At 37.5% G+C, this 17,215-nt stretch overlaps 1 protein-coding gene across 1 annotated transcript in view; it reads right to left on the bottom strand.

The window, feature by feature from the left end:
- Positions 1 to 627: 627 nt before the first annotated feature.
- The window catches only part of USP31 (ubiquitin specific peptidase 31), a 140,651-nt gene continuing 124,063 nt past the window's right edge, over positions 628 to 17,215 (bottom strand). Inside the window, exons 14-16 of the mRNA XM_051964828.1 lie at positions 15,417 to 15,575; positions 12,394 to 12,546; positions 628 to 8,810 (exon numbers count right to left, since the gene is read on the bottom strand). Of these exons, the coding sequence (XP_051820788.1) occupies positions 7,246 to 8,810; positions 12,394 to 12,546; positions 15,417 to 15,575 (1,877 nt within the window). The 3' untranslated portion in view covers positions 628 to 7,245. The remainder of the gene's footprint in view (positions 8,811 to 12,393; positions 12,547 to 15,416; positions 15,576 to 17,215) is intronic.

Here is a 17,215-nt window from a genome sequence, read left to right as displayed (position 1 = left end):
TTACTTACTTACTTACACACACACACACACACACACACACACACACACACACACACACACACACACACATACGATTTGGGAACTTTTAGGGCACATCGATAGTTGTAAAGACTTTAGCGCCCTCAAGTGGTTATTAGTAATATAACCACGCCAAAAAGTACTTAAGCCAGCCGGAGTCTCTATTGCACATTTACAGAGATTTAGGAAGACTTTGGGATGAGGAGAGTTGCAGGGAGCAGGAGACAAAGGGAGGGAAAACGGAAATGAAAAAAGAAAGAAATGGAATAGAGAGAGAAGAAAAGGGAAGAGAATGAATGAGGGGAAAGGTAAAAGAAAAGAAAGGAGACATGAAGAAAAAAGGAAAGGAGAAAGAGGAAGGGAAAGGGAATGGAAAGGGAGGAAATGGTGGAAAAGGAAAAGGGAGAAGGAAAGAAGAAAAGAGGTAGATGAATATATGATGGCTGAAGAAATTTAAAAAGAAAGCAATAAGGTGTGAGAAGATGAGAGGAAAGAAAAAGGATTTGTTTTCATCTTACAAAATGGAAGATTCTCAAATCAACACCAAAATGCAGATGTCTGTTAATTACTGAGGAAAGAGGAAAAGGATTTGACCAGGACATCATGTAATAAATTTAATGTATTTTATTACATTTTCCACTTTTCTCTTAAGTCCAACTACATACTGTAATATTCAAACTTCTTTCTGAAAGGAAATGTTTTAACATAAAAATATAAATTCTGCATATTAAAAGTGCATCCACCTTGAATAATAAAACATACAAATAAATAACAGGAGGCATTGACACAGTCTCATGCACTTGTCCTCAATAATTTAAAATTTACGGCACAATTATGTTTCCTCCAGCCTCAGATAAAGACATCCTGCTTTCCAGATTACTGTACAACTCAAAAGTATTTATACAGAAGCCGATATCAAAGGTGTGAACTATACCAAAATGTATTTGTGTACAGTGACAATGACATGCAGCTTTGAGAAGAACTGTAGAAATTCCAGTGTAAAAACTGAAGTTTAACTTCAGTCAAGAAACTATATTTGCAATGAGATCCGAATTCAATTTTAACCAATGGTGAGGCACAGTTGGTGAGCAATCCTGTATGGTGCACTTGAAAGGCCACAAAAGAGGACTTTTATCTTCAGAAAATACTATAGCCATTTTCCCTTTGGTATAATGACACCAAAGCTTTCAAGATAGCACCTAGCATAATTTCATGCTGCTTTTCATGACCACCTACAGAATTCACTGCTCAAACTTCTCTAGGGAGGAGTTTAACTTATGTATACTTACACCATTATTCTGGATGATTTAAACAGATGTATTTGGGCGCTGCTGGCTTCCTCTGCACTAAGCTTAAAGGTTATATTAGCCTGACTTTCAATTGTCTGCAAAATAATGCTCCACAAGATAAACAGCTAAGTTTTACAGTTGGCTTTATTACGAGGCATCCATAGTGCTTCTGGCTCACCAAAGATTAAAACTAAATTTCAGTTGCCTCTGCATGTATAGCCAAATTATTTGGGGTCAGTTGGCAAATTCCATAAGAGATGCTTAAAAAAAAAATTACATGGGGGAAATTATACTGAATGTCACTTTGAAACAAAACTCTTCACATTTGTTTTCAAACTAAGAAGAATTCCTGAAACTGCTCTCCTGCAAAGGACCACAATAGAGAAAGAGTTCAAGAGCAATGTTCAAGCAGCCTGGTGACTGCAATTTTAATTGCTTACTACATAAAGAACGTTACCATTGAGGCATCTTCTTCTTTCTACTGATAAGCTTTTCAATGATAGTTGGTTTTAACTTTTCATCACTTTACTATGCAGTGACCACCATTCCCACAACAACCCCACCAAGGGATTTTCTGCTTGCTACAGACAAGGACAGAAGGCCACTAAGCACATCAAGATGCCCAGTGTGCTGTCTGCTCAAGCAAACCAAAGTCCCATTTGCACACTTAAATCTGCATGCCATTCATTGCTCTGTCTCCTTTAAGACTTCAGGTTCTTCCTTACTGGGTCTCTTATCTGAGAGGTTTGAAGCCTTAAACTTTTGTACCAGATGGATTAAAGAATGGGAGATAGTTCTAGGTTTGAACTCATTGTACAGTACTGCCATAAACACCATAGTACTAATCCTATTAAGTCTGGTGGCTGGAAATATCAACTTTAAATAGCACTAAAGTTCTACAAAAGCATGGTTTGTTTTTTTAATTGTCAATGCTGCTAGAAGCTTTTGTCTCTTCTTGAGACCATGATGTCATATAGAAGATATAAACCATTAAAATTCTATAGAAAAATGGCAGCTTACTTAGAGAAGAGGATACATTAGGAGATTACCTAGACACCACAATACATAAACCAGCATGTTGTCATTTCAACATATCCAATACCTTTCCTATTTGAAAAATACTTAAGAACTTTACACATAAATCTTGTCAATAATCCAAAAGTTCTGCAAAGAAGAGAGTCAAGGATGTGCAAAATAAAGCAAGAAACCACATACATGCTCCTGAGTGTATGGATACTCAGATCAGGAAATAAAACAACAAATTCAAAAATAGAGTTCCATTATCTAATAGCTTCGTTTTAAGCAGTTAGTGCCATCTATGGTCGGTATCAGTTGCTTGCATAGTTAATGAGAGCATGCATTCAGGATGCAGCGCTAGATAAAGGCCATGCAGAATTGTTCTTGTTGTTGGGGGGAGGGGCAAATGGCGGGTCATGCTCAAATTATAGCTATGGAAAGCCAAGAGTTCTACATTGGGGAGCTGAACAAAAGGAAATGGAGTGTGGGGGGGAGGGAGGGGAACGGATGGAGGGTGGAGGGAGTGGAGGCAGTTTAGACATCCCTGTAATCAAAGTGTCAGGTTTCCATCTAAAGCATATGGTCTGACTTTGCTATATCAAACCATTTGTGAACAAAAGGGACAAAAACCTTGCAGAATGACACATATACTTCATATTTAGAAAGATATAGGCACCAGTTTGTCATTAAAATGTGTACTTCTCAGCTCCATCACTAAGGCAAAGTTCAAAGTGCCTCACAAAGTATAATGGGTTGTTGAGTTTCTTTTTCCACTGAAAATGTGCTTATGATTTGCATTCTGTAACTATTATCCCTATAATCCAGCCCAGAAATGCTAATTTCTATCAGAACTACAACTTTGAAACCGGACACATACACCACCATCCCACCCACCCTCTAAAAAAACCCCAACATAACTGCTCAATGATTTAAAAAGGCAATGTATCAAGGATGAAATTTGTAGACCAAATTAAAACCCACACTAAATTTATGGTTTCCCCATTTGGAAAAAAAAAAAAAAAAGAGGAGCTCATTCCCCAGTGCTCCACTTTCCATTAAAAGCTGCAGCCAGCTGTTCCCTTTGCAGTATTTTATCACATCTTTTTCCTTGGAAATTATTTTTAAGAAAAGAGAGTTTTGTTTTCTTCTTTTTACAAAAAACAAAACAAAACAAAACATATTTACCTAAATCATGGAAGGACCAAATTCTAGTATAAGGAAGCTAGTTAAAGAACTTCATTGCTGGGCTGCAGAAGAATTAAACCAATGGCAGACAGATAGTAGATTGATGGGTAAATGATGACTACATCTACTTTCCATAAAATGAAATTGGTTATAAAGAGGATTGGTCACAAAAACTACCCTTCCTAGGATATGCTAATTCAGAAGATCTGCAAAATAGATTTCTGTATTAGGGAGGGTGGTTCCAGTAAGGGCTGTATGGACTTTTTTTGGTCCATGGACTGCACTCTAGGTGCCCCTGAGCTAAAGTAAAGCTAACTTGAGAAGTAAATTTATATTTTTTTACATAAATATCCCTTTCAATTTATTTTATGTACTAAATAAAAAATTTCAAGGCAGCCTTTCAAATGACTACAAACACTTACTAAACCACAAATATTCTAACATTCACTTCTATGTGTCCAGCATGAACTATTACTGACTTGGCACAAAGTTGCTATAAGGATTATGAAAAGGGCTTAAAGGAGTAAAAGACAATCAAAAACAATGTTTCTTTGCCATTGTGTCTCCTTATCAAAGCAGAGGAGAGAATCTGGATATTCCAATTCTACCTCAAAAATGAACAACGCCAAAGACATCAATAGTAATAAGAACAGTAAAAGTACCATGGATTTGCTCTAATTTCAGGACTTGTTAGTGATTTCTTTGTGCTTACCAGGTAATAATTTCTTATAACTATGCTTCTACGAATAGTTCTCACAAACACAAGACAATGGTGATCTACAGATAATTGTTCACCCAAACAAATGAACAAGCACCTTATTCCAAATATAAACAGAAAAAAAAATCTTACCTATGTTAAAAGGAGGAGGAAAAAGGAGAGAGAAAGGAGGAAGGAAGAGGAAGAGAAAGAAGAAGAAGAAATTGTTTTTGTTTTTAATCAACTTATTCAAGTCACTCTTTGAAACATTTTGGCAAAATATCCCTGGATACAATAACTCACTGTCCTTTTTCTGTATTCATGATCTGTTGTCCTCAAAGCATATAGTAGTTTAAGATGATTAAATGTTTGTTATTTCATCAAATTTTCATTATCAAACATGAAATAGAAGGGGAGAAAAAGGAAATCGAACCACATTAAAATGTCAAGAAATGACACAGTCAGTCCCCAAAGCATAACTATGTATGTTTTTAGCTAAGCAGAAAGGAGAACCAGTCCTACTAACTAAATAATATTAATACATAATGGAAAATTATATTTGAGCTCAAGCAATTATCTCCTGATATTTAAAGGTTAGGTTTGGGTTGTTTTTTTTCCATTCCTATACAAAATCAACAACCATTTTAAAATTTAAATTTATGTCTGAAAATTAAGCTAATTCTACTCAGGTTTAACTATTTCATTGGTAACTGCTAAAATAAATCCCCTCCAAGAGAAATTCTTGTAACCACTATAAAACTATTGTACAATTTTCATTGATATGACATTTCCAAATATGCCCTATATTCAAAAGAACAGGAGCTTTATCATAAGTCATTCAGCTATGTTTAACACTGTTCATATTTTATGTCCTTTTTGATTGTAGAAAATCTACATTGTAGCTAGAAGAGAGGTATCATAATCACATTAGGTTTAAAATATTGTTCTGAGGAAAGGTAACTACGAAAAATTCAATGTACCAGTAAAAGTACTAACAATTTTCAAAAGGAGCTTGTGCAGAAGCCAAATAATAGTAGAACCAAAGAGCAACACTGTTTTGCAAATGGAAGAGATGCTTATACTTCACAGAAAATAAATAGCAATCAAGCTGGGATTATCAGGCAGAGTATTATTGCCAATAAGGTCATAATAAATGAATTACAGTGAGCACTACAGAAATATTCACAAGGCTAAATATAAAAAAATATTAAATATTGCAAGGGCTTAGATCTTTAGCTAGTCTTCCATGAATGATTTCCAGGTCTATTAATCACTTTGATGCTCAAGTGGGCAATTATATAAGACAGGTGACTGATGCCAATATTTTCCAAGATTTTTCCATCTTCCCCCAACTCAAAAAAAAAAAAAAAAAAGTTGAGCAAAGGATATTATGGGACAAAATAAAACTATTTGCTCTAGTTATTAAGTAGGAAAGACTAACAAATAGATCTGGATACTCATGTAAAATCTGGTGAATTTATGGATTGGAAAAACATTGACCTAGGAAAACATGCAAATTGAAGACTATATGAACATGAAACACAACACATCATTCTCTGCATTGTGGCAAAGTCTGTTTCACAAAGAATCCAGGTTACACAGTCCTCATAAGGAAAAGAAGAGAAGCATGAAGTCAGAATATGGCTATACAACTTAAAATAAACACAATATTTGTGTGAACACTGTAAATTGAGCAAGGTGGGGCTTGTTTTTATTTTGGAAACAAAGAAAGGTAATCTGTTGCCTTGTAGGATGAGCTTTAGCTTTGACTATAGATTTGGGGAGCGGAATTAAGGAACCTGTAACAGCAAGGGAGAGGAATTGTTTGTTGGAAAACACAATTATAATCAAGTCTTACAAAGAAACATTAAAAAAAAAGATATTTAATATTTTGTTACACTGAGCCTCCATACTGCATTGCTGACTTTTGGCATTGGGCTGAAAGATACAGAAAGAGAAGCATGCCTCCAAAAGGCAAGATTCAATTCTGCTGTTTACAGACAAGGTGTGCAGCCATAGAGGGAGAGTAGTACATCTATACATCACCCAGGCATCATTCGCACCATCAGGTACACGTTTCCAGTTTAAAAAAAATAAACCATATTATCAGGGTATAACTTAGAAGATGCTGACAAGTGGCTATATTTCAGAGCTCCAATAGAGAAGGGAGGGAAGAATGGATACTGACTAACTTCTTGCTATCCAATTCACCACCTCTTAGCACAATGTCCAAGAGTCAAGGGATAGCCAGCTAAGATATACATACATCTTCACCAATATGACACTAACAAAAGATTCTTTACATCTCGAAAAGCTTACATCCATGATGCTAAGAAAAAAATTACATACATTCACACATGAAAGGTTACCTTTATATTGAGTTCATTCACTAATGCTCATCCCTCTTATACTAGCTGAGTATATACCTGAGAAACAACATTAGTGTTAAAATATTGCCCTTTAAAAAAAGATTGAAGACTGGGGCAAGAGCAGAAGTAGCAACAGTCTCTTAGTTTTGCTGTTAGCTTCTACATCTTACCACACTAGACGACAATCCACAAATCAATGAGGATAATTTCTGCTCGGGCAAAAACCCCAAATAATATTATTTCACAGTTCTACAGAGCATATACTATTTATAGCATAACTAGTTCACAGGTTTCAAAACCCTAGTGTCTGACAAAAAGTTGTGGCATTTCACCAGAAAGAAATATTCACAAGTGCTAAGAGGCAGTCCAGGATTATGGTTTTTGTTTTTTGTTTTTTTTAATAATTATTCCAGTTAACTTGGTATCACTGCTTTCTTTGCCTATGGCTATTATTTGGTTTGATGGCAGAAGAAGGAGACACTTCAACACAATGCAGTTTAGTTCTCCTCACACACACGCATTAGGCACATGAACCAAAAACTACAAAACAAAAGCAAGGGGGGGAGGGGGAAGAAGGAAGGGAAATATCAGGTAAAGGGAACAAAAATAGAGTCCTCAATTCTAAATAAATAAGTGTCTTTACAGATAAAACACCTGGTTTGAAGAAATCTCACTGAGGTTTTTGAGAAGGCCGTGCAGAGGTGTGCATGCTAGAAGGTAACTTTTTAAAAGATTTCTCAGCAGACTGCTTGCTACTAGGAGACAAGGGATTTCCAGGATCTAGCTGGGAAGACTTGGATCTGCGGGTAGAAAGCAGGGAATGTTTTACAGAAGTGGAATCCTTGGAGGCAGGCTGCTCTTTTGAAATAGTATTTGCATTTGGCTGTTGGGAGGATGGAGGCTGGCTGCCTTTATCTGACTTCTCATCCACTGTACTCTTACTGATCGACTTGGTGGATCCTACACCTGATTTTTTGGTGAGTAATGTGGTTTTCCCAAGATCAGTTGACCTCCGAGTCTCCTTCTGCCGCAGAGCTGATTTGAAGAAGGACAGTCCCTTGTCTTCTGACTTGCTGTCCCTCTTCAAACCTGACTTCATACCTGGGTTGGGAGACCGCAGGCTGGCCATGGAAGAACTCCTCACATGCTTTCCATCCATTCTGCTCTCCCCAGCTTTAGACTGACCCACCCGAGGGGAGTTTGGTTTGGAGGTGGATGTGACACTGGCTTTGTCAGAACCAAGGCTTATTTTGGAGCCTTCTCGGCTCAGGCTTCTGTCTGAAGTCCTATTCTTTCCAGTGGAGGAGGGACCCCTGGTGGCAGAGCCCAAAGGAGGCTTTTTGGCAGCTGTAGAAGAAATAGAAGCTGGGGAGGAAGCTAACTTTTGTTTCTGCTGAACAGCCACAGTGTCCTGGGATTTTGTAGATGACTCCTTTTTGGGATGACCAGGAACAGGGGACGCATGTCGCCCACTGACTTGGGAAGATTCTGCTTTGCTTCTGGAGCGGGAAGTCTTTACAGAACTTTTTAAGGGAACAGGAGAAGTGGGTGATGTGTTTGAAAGAGATGATTCCTGGCGAGCCAAGACTGTCCTCCCTTTCCTCAGGCTTTTATCTGGCTCAGAAATAATCCCTTTGGAGCTAGGAGACTTCTTAGTTGTGCTATCTGACTTTTCCACAAGTAAGCCAGAACCACTTGGAGTCTTTGCCTCTTTGACTGGGGAGCTGTCAACAGAATCACTCTGATCCACATAAGCAATCTGATTATTGTTATCAAATGGATCTGAAACAGGATGCACTCGATCCCCCTGTGCTGAGCTTTTGCTCTGTATATCAGAAAGACTCGAAGTCACTTTCCTGGGAGCTGACTCATCTCTGAATACACTTTCCATGACAGCCAGAGGAGCTCTACCCATGGCCCTGTGCTCACGCCTGCTATGGCTCTCACTTGGCTCCATGTAACTACTAGAAAGGTTCCTTAAGCTACCAAAGCAAGAGATAGAGACTTTGTCATCTACTGCTTCCCCTATTTTCTCCAAAGTAGAGGCAGAAGTATGCACAGGAGAGTCACCACAAAAACGCGATGGAGAGTTAGAACGCATTTGCAGCTTAGCAGATAGGGACCAAGAGGGTCTAATGCAATTTTCATTGACGGCCAATGGGCTGGTAACAGAGGACCTGGATGACAAGCTTTGGCGCTGGACACTCCTTACAAATGGTCGAGTTGAGAACCCGCCTAAAAAAAGCAAAGAAAACAAAATTAGGGCCAAGTATAGATAATATTCAGTCATAGAAAATTAGAATGGGGTTGTTGATTATGTTGGAAGTGATATAAAAACAAAAGAGCTGAAAATTAACTTAAAAAAAAAAAAAAGAATCTAGAGGCTATCCACTGAGTATATGCCTATTCAGCATTGTTACTGTTTCACTGCTTATGGTATCTTTAAATATAACATTGTTTCTCTAATTCTCTTCATATTACCAATTTTTATATTTTTTTTAACTTGGCATCATAATTACAATTTTTCTGTAGTTGCCCCAAACATTATTTCTAGTCTATCAAGCACCGCCCCCCCCCAAAAAAAAATACTAGTAAGAAACCTTAGAAATCACTAAATCCATGCCCTTTTATTATATAGATAAAAAAATCACAGGAATGAAGTAACTTGCCTCAAGTAGCAGAACTAAAACTCAAAAATATGGCTTCTTTTCTTCACCTGGAACCCTCAGACTATGCTATGAATGCCTGATTGTAAATGCATCCTGATGCTAGGGAATGAACATTTCAAAGATCCTTCACCTATCCTGATATTAATGAATTCACTATGGAATTCATAAAGTGTCCTTTATGTGTAAATCCCAAAAAAGGCAGAGACCATATTTTTGTTATTTTCATTCTGCATTATCTAGTACAAGTAATGATGTTTAAACATATGCTGATCAAGTCTCTTCTCAAGCCAGTGCATACTCTGACTCAGCTGTAAAAGAGGCTGTCCTGAGCACAGATCCGCCCATGTCACTCCTCACCCCCCTGCAGTAAACACCAGTGGTTCCCAATTCTTCCATGCACCTTAAGTCCTTCATGACCTGCCCCCTCACTTTTCTGGCTTTCCTCTGCACCCCTTCTTCACATATTCTGCAATTCAGTGACCTTGGCTTATTAGCTTTTATTCACACAAGATACTCCACATTTCTGACTCTAGGCATTTACAATGACTGTTCCCCCCCCCCCCCCGCCTTGCCTAACTCCTGATTCATCGAGTTTTCTTCAAGCTCCAGAAAAAAATCCCATCTTCCAGCTTTTCTAAATAACCCTTAATGTTATCTTCTCTCTAATGATGATATCCAATTTATTCTGTATCTAGTATATTCATATTTAATTGTTTGGATGTTGTCTCTCCTCTTAGAATGCAGAGGCCATCTTTTGCCTTTATTTGTATCTTTAGCACTTAACCAAGTGCCTGGTGTAAGCACTTAATAAAAGGTTACTGGTTGAGTGAATCACCAAGAGCATTTTTTTTTTTTTTAAACAAGTGGAATGGAGACAAAAAAAAAAAAAAAGTGTCCATTTTATGACAAAAATATTGATTAGGGATTGTTTCCTGTTCTGACTAAACAGAAAGAAACCACTAGTCATTTTTTACCATATAGAAGTCAGAACTTGAAGGATGCTGAAGAGATCACACAGTCCAATCTCTCATTTTACAGGTGGGGAAACTAAGGCCAGAAAGAATGACATGCTCAAGGTCCCACACTTAAAGGAAGAGCCAGGACTAAAGTCAACATGTACTGATTCCCAGAGCAGTGCTCTTGCTATTATAGAATACTACTTTTTTTTTTCCTCTTTCCAAGGATCATCTCCTTCCAGAAGGGGTTCATAGTCTCCCCTGCTGTTAATGCCTCCTTCTGAAATTAACTTCCATTTACACTGGATATAGCTTATATGAACAAAGTTATTCACATATCATCTCTCCTATTAGATAATGTCTTGAGTCCAGGGACTATGTTTTTGCCTTTCTTTGCTTCCCAAGTGCTTAGTGCAAGGGTCCTCAAACTATGGCCCGCAGGCCAGATGCGGCAGCTGAGGACATTTATCCCCCTCACCCAGGGCTATGAAGTTTCTTTATTTAAAGGCCCACAAAACAAAAGTTTTGTTTTTACTATAGTCTGGCCCTCCAACAGTCTAAGGGACAGTGAACTGGCCCCCTATTTAAAGAGTTTGAGGACCCCTGGTTAGTGCATAGTAGATGTTCAATAAATGCTTCTTGACTGTCATTTCATGTATCAGCCACAGAGTGAAGTACCAGAGACCAACTTGAGATGTCTTCTTTGGGACAGAACTTACGCTAAAAACCTCAGATATTCCCAAGTCTCATAGCCCTCATTTATAAGGATTTTTTCTACCAATCTGAGGTACAATTAGATCAATATTCTAGCCTGTCACCCTCCAAATAAACTTAATTATTTCTCAACCAATAAGTGAAAAATGAAAACAAACCAGGCTTATTTTTCCATGATTTCCATGCTTTTCAATTTTTTAATCTTACAACTCTCCTTCAGTGTTTACCCAAAGTATTCTTTTTATGACATACAAATCCCAATAGTCAAGCAGTGTGGCATGGTGAATAGATTAGGATTTAAATCTAAACTAAGATTCTTGATTAATTGACCCCAGAGGAACTATTTAACGTCTCCCAGCCTCAGTTTCCTGAGGGATAATAATAGCATATTTATCAGAATTATTATGAGGATTAAATGAAATAATACATGAACAACATTTTGCAAATCTTAAAGTTCTATATTAATCTGAATTTATAGCATTATAGATTTAGAACTAGAAGAAAAACTTTAGAGATCATTCTGTTCAACCCTCCCATTTTTAAAGATGAGGAACCTGAGGCACAGAAAGGCTAAATGAGATGGCCAGGGTCACTAAACTAATAAGTGTCCAAGGTAGAAGTTGAACATAGGTCTTCTTGACTTCCAATCCAGGGCCCATCCATTATACCACACTACCTTTGTTATTACTAGTATCATTGTAAATATTTCACCAATTCCACCATTTGTCTTGTAAGCATTATTTACCAGTACCAAATAGCAATGACTCTGTTTCTCTGACAACACACTCCATCACAAAAGTAGAGAAGAATGGAATTGGAACCACCAAGGTTAAGAGGACATCTTATCCTGTCAAAAGAACTTGTGGTTTAACACCACCAGTCAGCAAACTACTCTGCTACTTCAGTGCTCAGAAACTTTTTGTTTTCCAGCAGATTCTCCAAGTGGCTCCCCTCAAACACGATAAACTACAAACTAGAGGTTCTAATCCATTTTCTATGTCATGGACCACTTTGGCAGGGTGGTGAAGTCTATGGACCTCTTCTCAGAACAATCTTTTTAAATGCATAAGATAAAACACATGGGATTAGAAAGGAAACCTATTATCTTGAGATATGTACCTTTTTTCCCCATTTGAGTTCAAGGACTCCTTGAAATCTATACACAGACTCCTTTAGGTGTTCCATGAGCCCCAGATTAAGAACCTCTTTGTTGTTGTTGTTGTTGTTGTTGTTCAGTTATGTCTCCCTGTCTCATGACACAGTTTGCCATTTCCTTCTCTAGCTAATTTTATAGATGAGGAAACTAAGGAGGGTCACACAGACACTAAGTATCTGACGTTAGATCTGCATTCACAAAGAGGAGTCTTCCTCCAGGTCTGGCACTCTATTCACAAGTCTATCTAGCTGTCTTATTAGAATCCTTACTTGCTACCATCTCTAACATCTATTTCCTACTTCTCACCTCTCTTCTATACATACCATCATCTTCACTTCTTTCCCCAGTCAACTCCACTGACTCTGAGAGTGAAGCCAGAGATGTGCGCCTGGAAGAAGCAGCAGAAGTAATGCTGGCTTGCTTACTCCCTGGAAGCCGGCTTACCCAGTGTTCACACAGTGAAGAACTTGTGGAACCTGCAGAGAAGGCAGAGAATTAAGATCAGTGTAGGCTCACATGACCAATTACATGTTAAAGGACCCCCTGTAAGTCCTGCTGATTGATCACAAGTGAATTATTGATGTTCCCACCACCAGAGTTCAACTTTAACCACCAGAAACCAGAATGATGCCTTTTGGGTGAGAGTACGCTATGACTAATTAAGGAAGAAACCAATTCCCGTACATATTATATCATTTTAGCAATAAATAATGCAACTATAGTCCTTAATGCTTCATAAAACAAAATTTAAATTTAAGAGAAGATGTCAGTTGAATAGAACATAGTCCCAGGGCAATATTTCTGGCTGTTATGAAATAAGTGATTTTCATTTTCAAGACTGTCAACACTGGCTCTTTTTTGTTTTTTAAACTCACAGATATGTGGAGACTTAATCATTTATTCATGTACTGTAATACCCATATATACAAAGAGAAATAAGAAAGACCTAGATAGTAAAAGCAAGGTGATTCAAAACTGTCAGAGAAATATCAGTTTGAAGGAATGAGGAAGAAGGAGGGGAACAACATGACAGCTGTCTTCAAGTATCTTAAAAACTATCATATGAAAGAGAATTAAATGGAAGGCAGTGTGGTACTGGAGACAGAGCACTGAATTTGGAGTAAGAGCACCCAAATATCAAATCCTGGCTCTGCTGCTTACTACCCTTTAATTTCTCTAAGTATTAGTTTCTACTGTAAAATGAAGCGGGGGAGTAAAGGAGGAGAAGAGGTAAGACTAAATAATCTCAAGAGTCCCTTTCTTTTCTAAATCTATGATACCATGATTTATGCTCCTTGACAAAAAAAAAAAGCATAATAAGCATCAATATATGGAAATCGCAAGAATACAGAGTAAGTATAAGGAGAGTTTTAATTGAAGAATTGTTCATTCTTTATTTTTGAAGACCAATGACATCACGATACTGGGGCATGATGATGGTGTCTTAACTTGTCTGTTAGCCAAAAAGTGAGGCAAAGCTGTGCAAAGCTGTCAGCCTCACTCTCTCTTCTAGTAACCAACATCCAATATCAAGACAAAAGTCAAGACAATTGGCAATGGCCTGGGATGCCATGGATGCTTCAATTGCCTTCATGGCCACTGGAACAAACTGTTCTCATCCATCCATTTCACCAAGAGAAGTCTTGATATTCCCTAACTTACTGATGAGTTTGTGGTTCATTAGTTACATCCTCCATCTGGTTCTCAGCTTTTGCTGAGACATAGCCACTGCATATGCTATAGCTCCTTGGAGCCACAGGTAAGCGTTGGATGACTAGTGGGAGTTAACAAGGGATTTGGCAAGCTCTCACAACAAATGTGTTATCTCTCTCTGAACACCCATATACCATAAGTATATATGCTTGGTATAGGACCCACAAAGATTAAATGAGCAGCCTAGAGAAGTAGCATGTTCTCAGTTACTGGACTTAACCAGGTAAAGGAAAAACAACTACTTTTGGGGGAGGATAACAAGATTTATGCTTCAGATATAAGCTATATCAAATAACCTCTGAGATCTCTCAACTCTAACATGCTATTTTTAGTCACTGATAACTTATGAAAACAGCCCAGGATGACTGAAATTCATAGGATCACAGATCTAATTTGAAAGGGGCTACAGAGGTTCTCTAATCTAACTCCATTTCACATATGGATAAACTAAGGTCCAGAAAGGTGAAATATCACCCAGCTAGTCAGAAGAAAAGCTAGCATCCAAACCCGTTTTCTCTCTCTCCAAAGTTACCATTTGTTCTATTGTACTATGCTGCTTTCCTGAGTTTATATTTCAAAATTAGTCTCAATCAAGCAGTATATTTGCCAGAAATGGAACCCAGGAGAGTTTATACATGCTATAAGCTGTGGGTTCTGTGTTTAAATAGGCAGAAATCCTCTAGAGAATAGGGTAACAATAGGGCTTTGATTCCCAGGAAACACATTCCATGGGGTTAAGAATCATACTGCATTCATTCGGGGTGGGGGTGGAGGGGGGAATTCCACTTTCTCATCTCAGAATTAACCTGTATGATTACTTAATAAGTAACCATTCCCATTTGGGTAAAATTTTAAGGTCTAATTTTATATTCTTCTGTCCTGAAGCAGAAACTACTGTTATCTATCAAGCTACTTCCTGAGTAATAATGATTTGGTTCTAAGGTCATAAGACCTTAAGAAATGCCTATTTAGGTTAATCCCATGGTATATTGAAATGAGTATTTTATCTCTGACAGGCACCAAGCTTGGATGTCTTCACTAATATTATTCAAAAGATATTAGTAATGTCCCTAAAACATTCCAACCCCCTTTCCCAACTCATGGCTCCATCATCTATAAACTTATCTAACATTCCTGTGATCTTAATTTTCAATCAATATTACTCTTCCTGGCATAAGGAATTTCCTCATTTTATTTCCCACTATAAGAAATAATATTGCTTTTCTTTCTTTCTCAACTTCTATCAACATTCAAGAGGAGTCCCTTCAATGCCAAGATATTCCAATATTTTACTTGCTGAATGAATCCGTTGCTAAGCTTATCCAAATCATTTATGGGTTTATAAACTTCTGTCATTAACTCAATCCTTATATTTCTAATAAGAAGGCAACTCTTTCCATTTCCAGTATTTGATCATCTTTCTGGGGATTTAGTTTGTCCTTTTCTCATCTCTTGGTTAGTGGCGACTATGAGACTATTACAATATTACTGATAAACTAACACAACAGGATCATAAGTTATATTAAGAAAAGACCTCCTGAGAGGGCATCACCCCCCCCCCCAAAAAAAAAAAAAAAAAAAGTTTTCTCTGCTAACAAAGACTATGGTTTCCAGAAACCTGAGCTGGTCTCACCTGCCACAGAGCTGTTAGCTGACCATGATGGTATAGCTGTCCGCCTCTGGTAGAAAAGTATATATGCCGTCTGCTTGCAGACTTCATCCTCAGACAACTGTTGTACATCACTGTCGTCAAAGCAGTACCAGAGACCATCCACAGAATTCTTACAGTATGCTGTCAACAAGAAATTTCCATTGTTAGCTCAGTTTCAGTATCATGCAATTCCTATGACTATGCCTCATCAAACCCCGAGATGCACTACAAAACACCATGGTTTGGGATTATGAGGTCAATTTATGGCATTTTTAAGAGGAGAGCAGGTAGTTAATCCAATCAATTAGTGCAACTTTCTTAGAAAAAGACAAAAGATAATCCAAGTTATGCATCACACTCAACCAACAGTTCCCTGTTACACATGTGTAGAAACAAGAGGGCAGCCATGTGAGAAAATGAATTCTATTTCATCTTTTAAGTATCTGGTCAATGTTAAAACATAATGCACCCGATCTAATTAAGCATAATGCAGTGCTCAAGCATTTGCTTACAGTGAAAGCACTGAGAGACGACCCACACATGCTCACCAGGCTGGTAGAGAACAATATTACAAATAATGAAAGATGATGAATGCTTCTTTCCAGCTCTAACCAATAGTCTAAAATAGAAATGAAGAAAATACATGTTGTAGCTGAAATAAACAAATAACCTGTGTTCACAGAGAGTTCTGTCATGCTGTAAGAAGCCACATTATAATCTTGTTCCTTGCAAAATCTACAATTTGTTATCACAGATTTAGAAATAACAAGGGATCTTAGGAGGAAATGGATATACAAATGATGCATTTATAAAATAATGCAAATGTTTTTCTTCCTACAAGGGAGTCAGCATCTTTCCTCATAAAAACTCCTGAGAGGCAGAATGATGACAGGCATAGAGAATTAGCTTCAGAGGTAGAAAAATCTGATTCGAAGTCCCATATTTCACATATCTTGGCTCTGTGACCCAAGGTAAATCACATAATCTCCCCAATGCAAAAGTTTCTTAAACTTTTTGATTTCAGGACCTCTTTACACTCTTAAAACTAAGCGCTACCTGGTCTAAAGAGCTCTATCAATATTTACCACATTAAAATTTAAATTAAAATTAAGACATTAAATGTCTTAAAACATTATTATAAAAATAATTTTGACCTTACAGAGTCTCAGGGACCTCCATAAGTCCCATGATCACATTTTGAGAGCCATTGCCCTAAGCTCCTCACTACAAATGTAAATTGCAAAGAAGCACTGGTAGAAGTTTTTTCATCTGAGAGTTTCCTGTATCAGGCAGTCCCCATTGCCTACTTTCCCCTGTTCTATGAGGGAGAGTCATTATGGCACCATCTTTCATGGACAGCATTTATTTATAATGTTTGCAGTGATATGTCTCTTGCTATGGTTTGGGTACATGATGCTTTATATTCTAAACAACCTGTAATTTTCATAGATGTGACTGTTCCCTCCAAGACAGAATAGCAATGAGTAATAATAATATCAATGAAATAATAAAAATAAATGGCATTTTACAGCATTTTCCTGTTTATAAAGTGCTTTACATGTATCATTTCATCTGATCCTCACTTTAACCCTGTGTGATAGATACTTTTATTATCCCTATTTAAAGAAGAGACTGGAACTCAAAGAGAGATTAAATGATTTGCTTAGGGTCACACTGTCAGTAAATGTCTGAAGCAGTATTCAAAAACACTCTAAAAACTCTAAAAAGAGTACCTCAAACTGCTATACTCAGATTCTCTCAACTTTTTATAGCCTTTCCAA

Source organism: Antechinus flavipes, chromosome 1, assembly GCF_016432865.1.
Source record: "Antechinus flavipes isolate AdamAnt ecotype Samford, QLD, Australia chromosome 1, AdamAnt_v2, whole genome shotgun sequence".
NCBI lineage: Eukaryota > Metazoa > Chordata > Mammalia > Dasyuromorphia > Dasyuridae > Antechinus > Antechinus flavipes.
The sequence above is the reverse complement of the archived record's forward strand: the minus strand, read 5'-3'. Positions and strand labels throughout refer to the sequence as shown.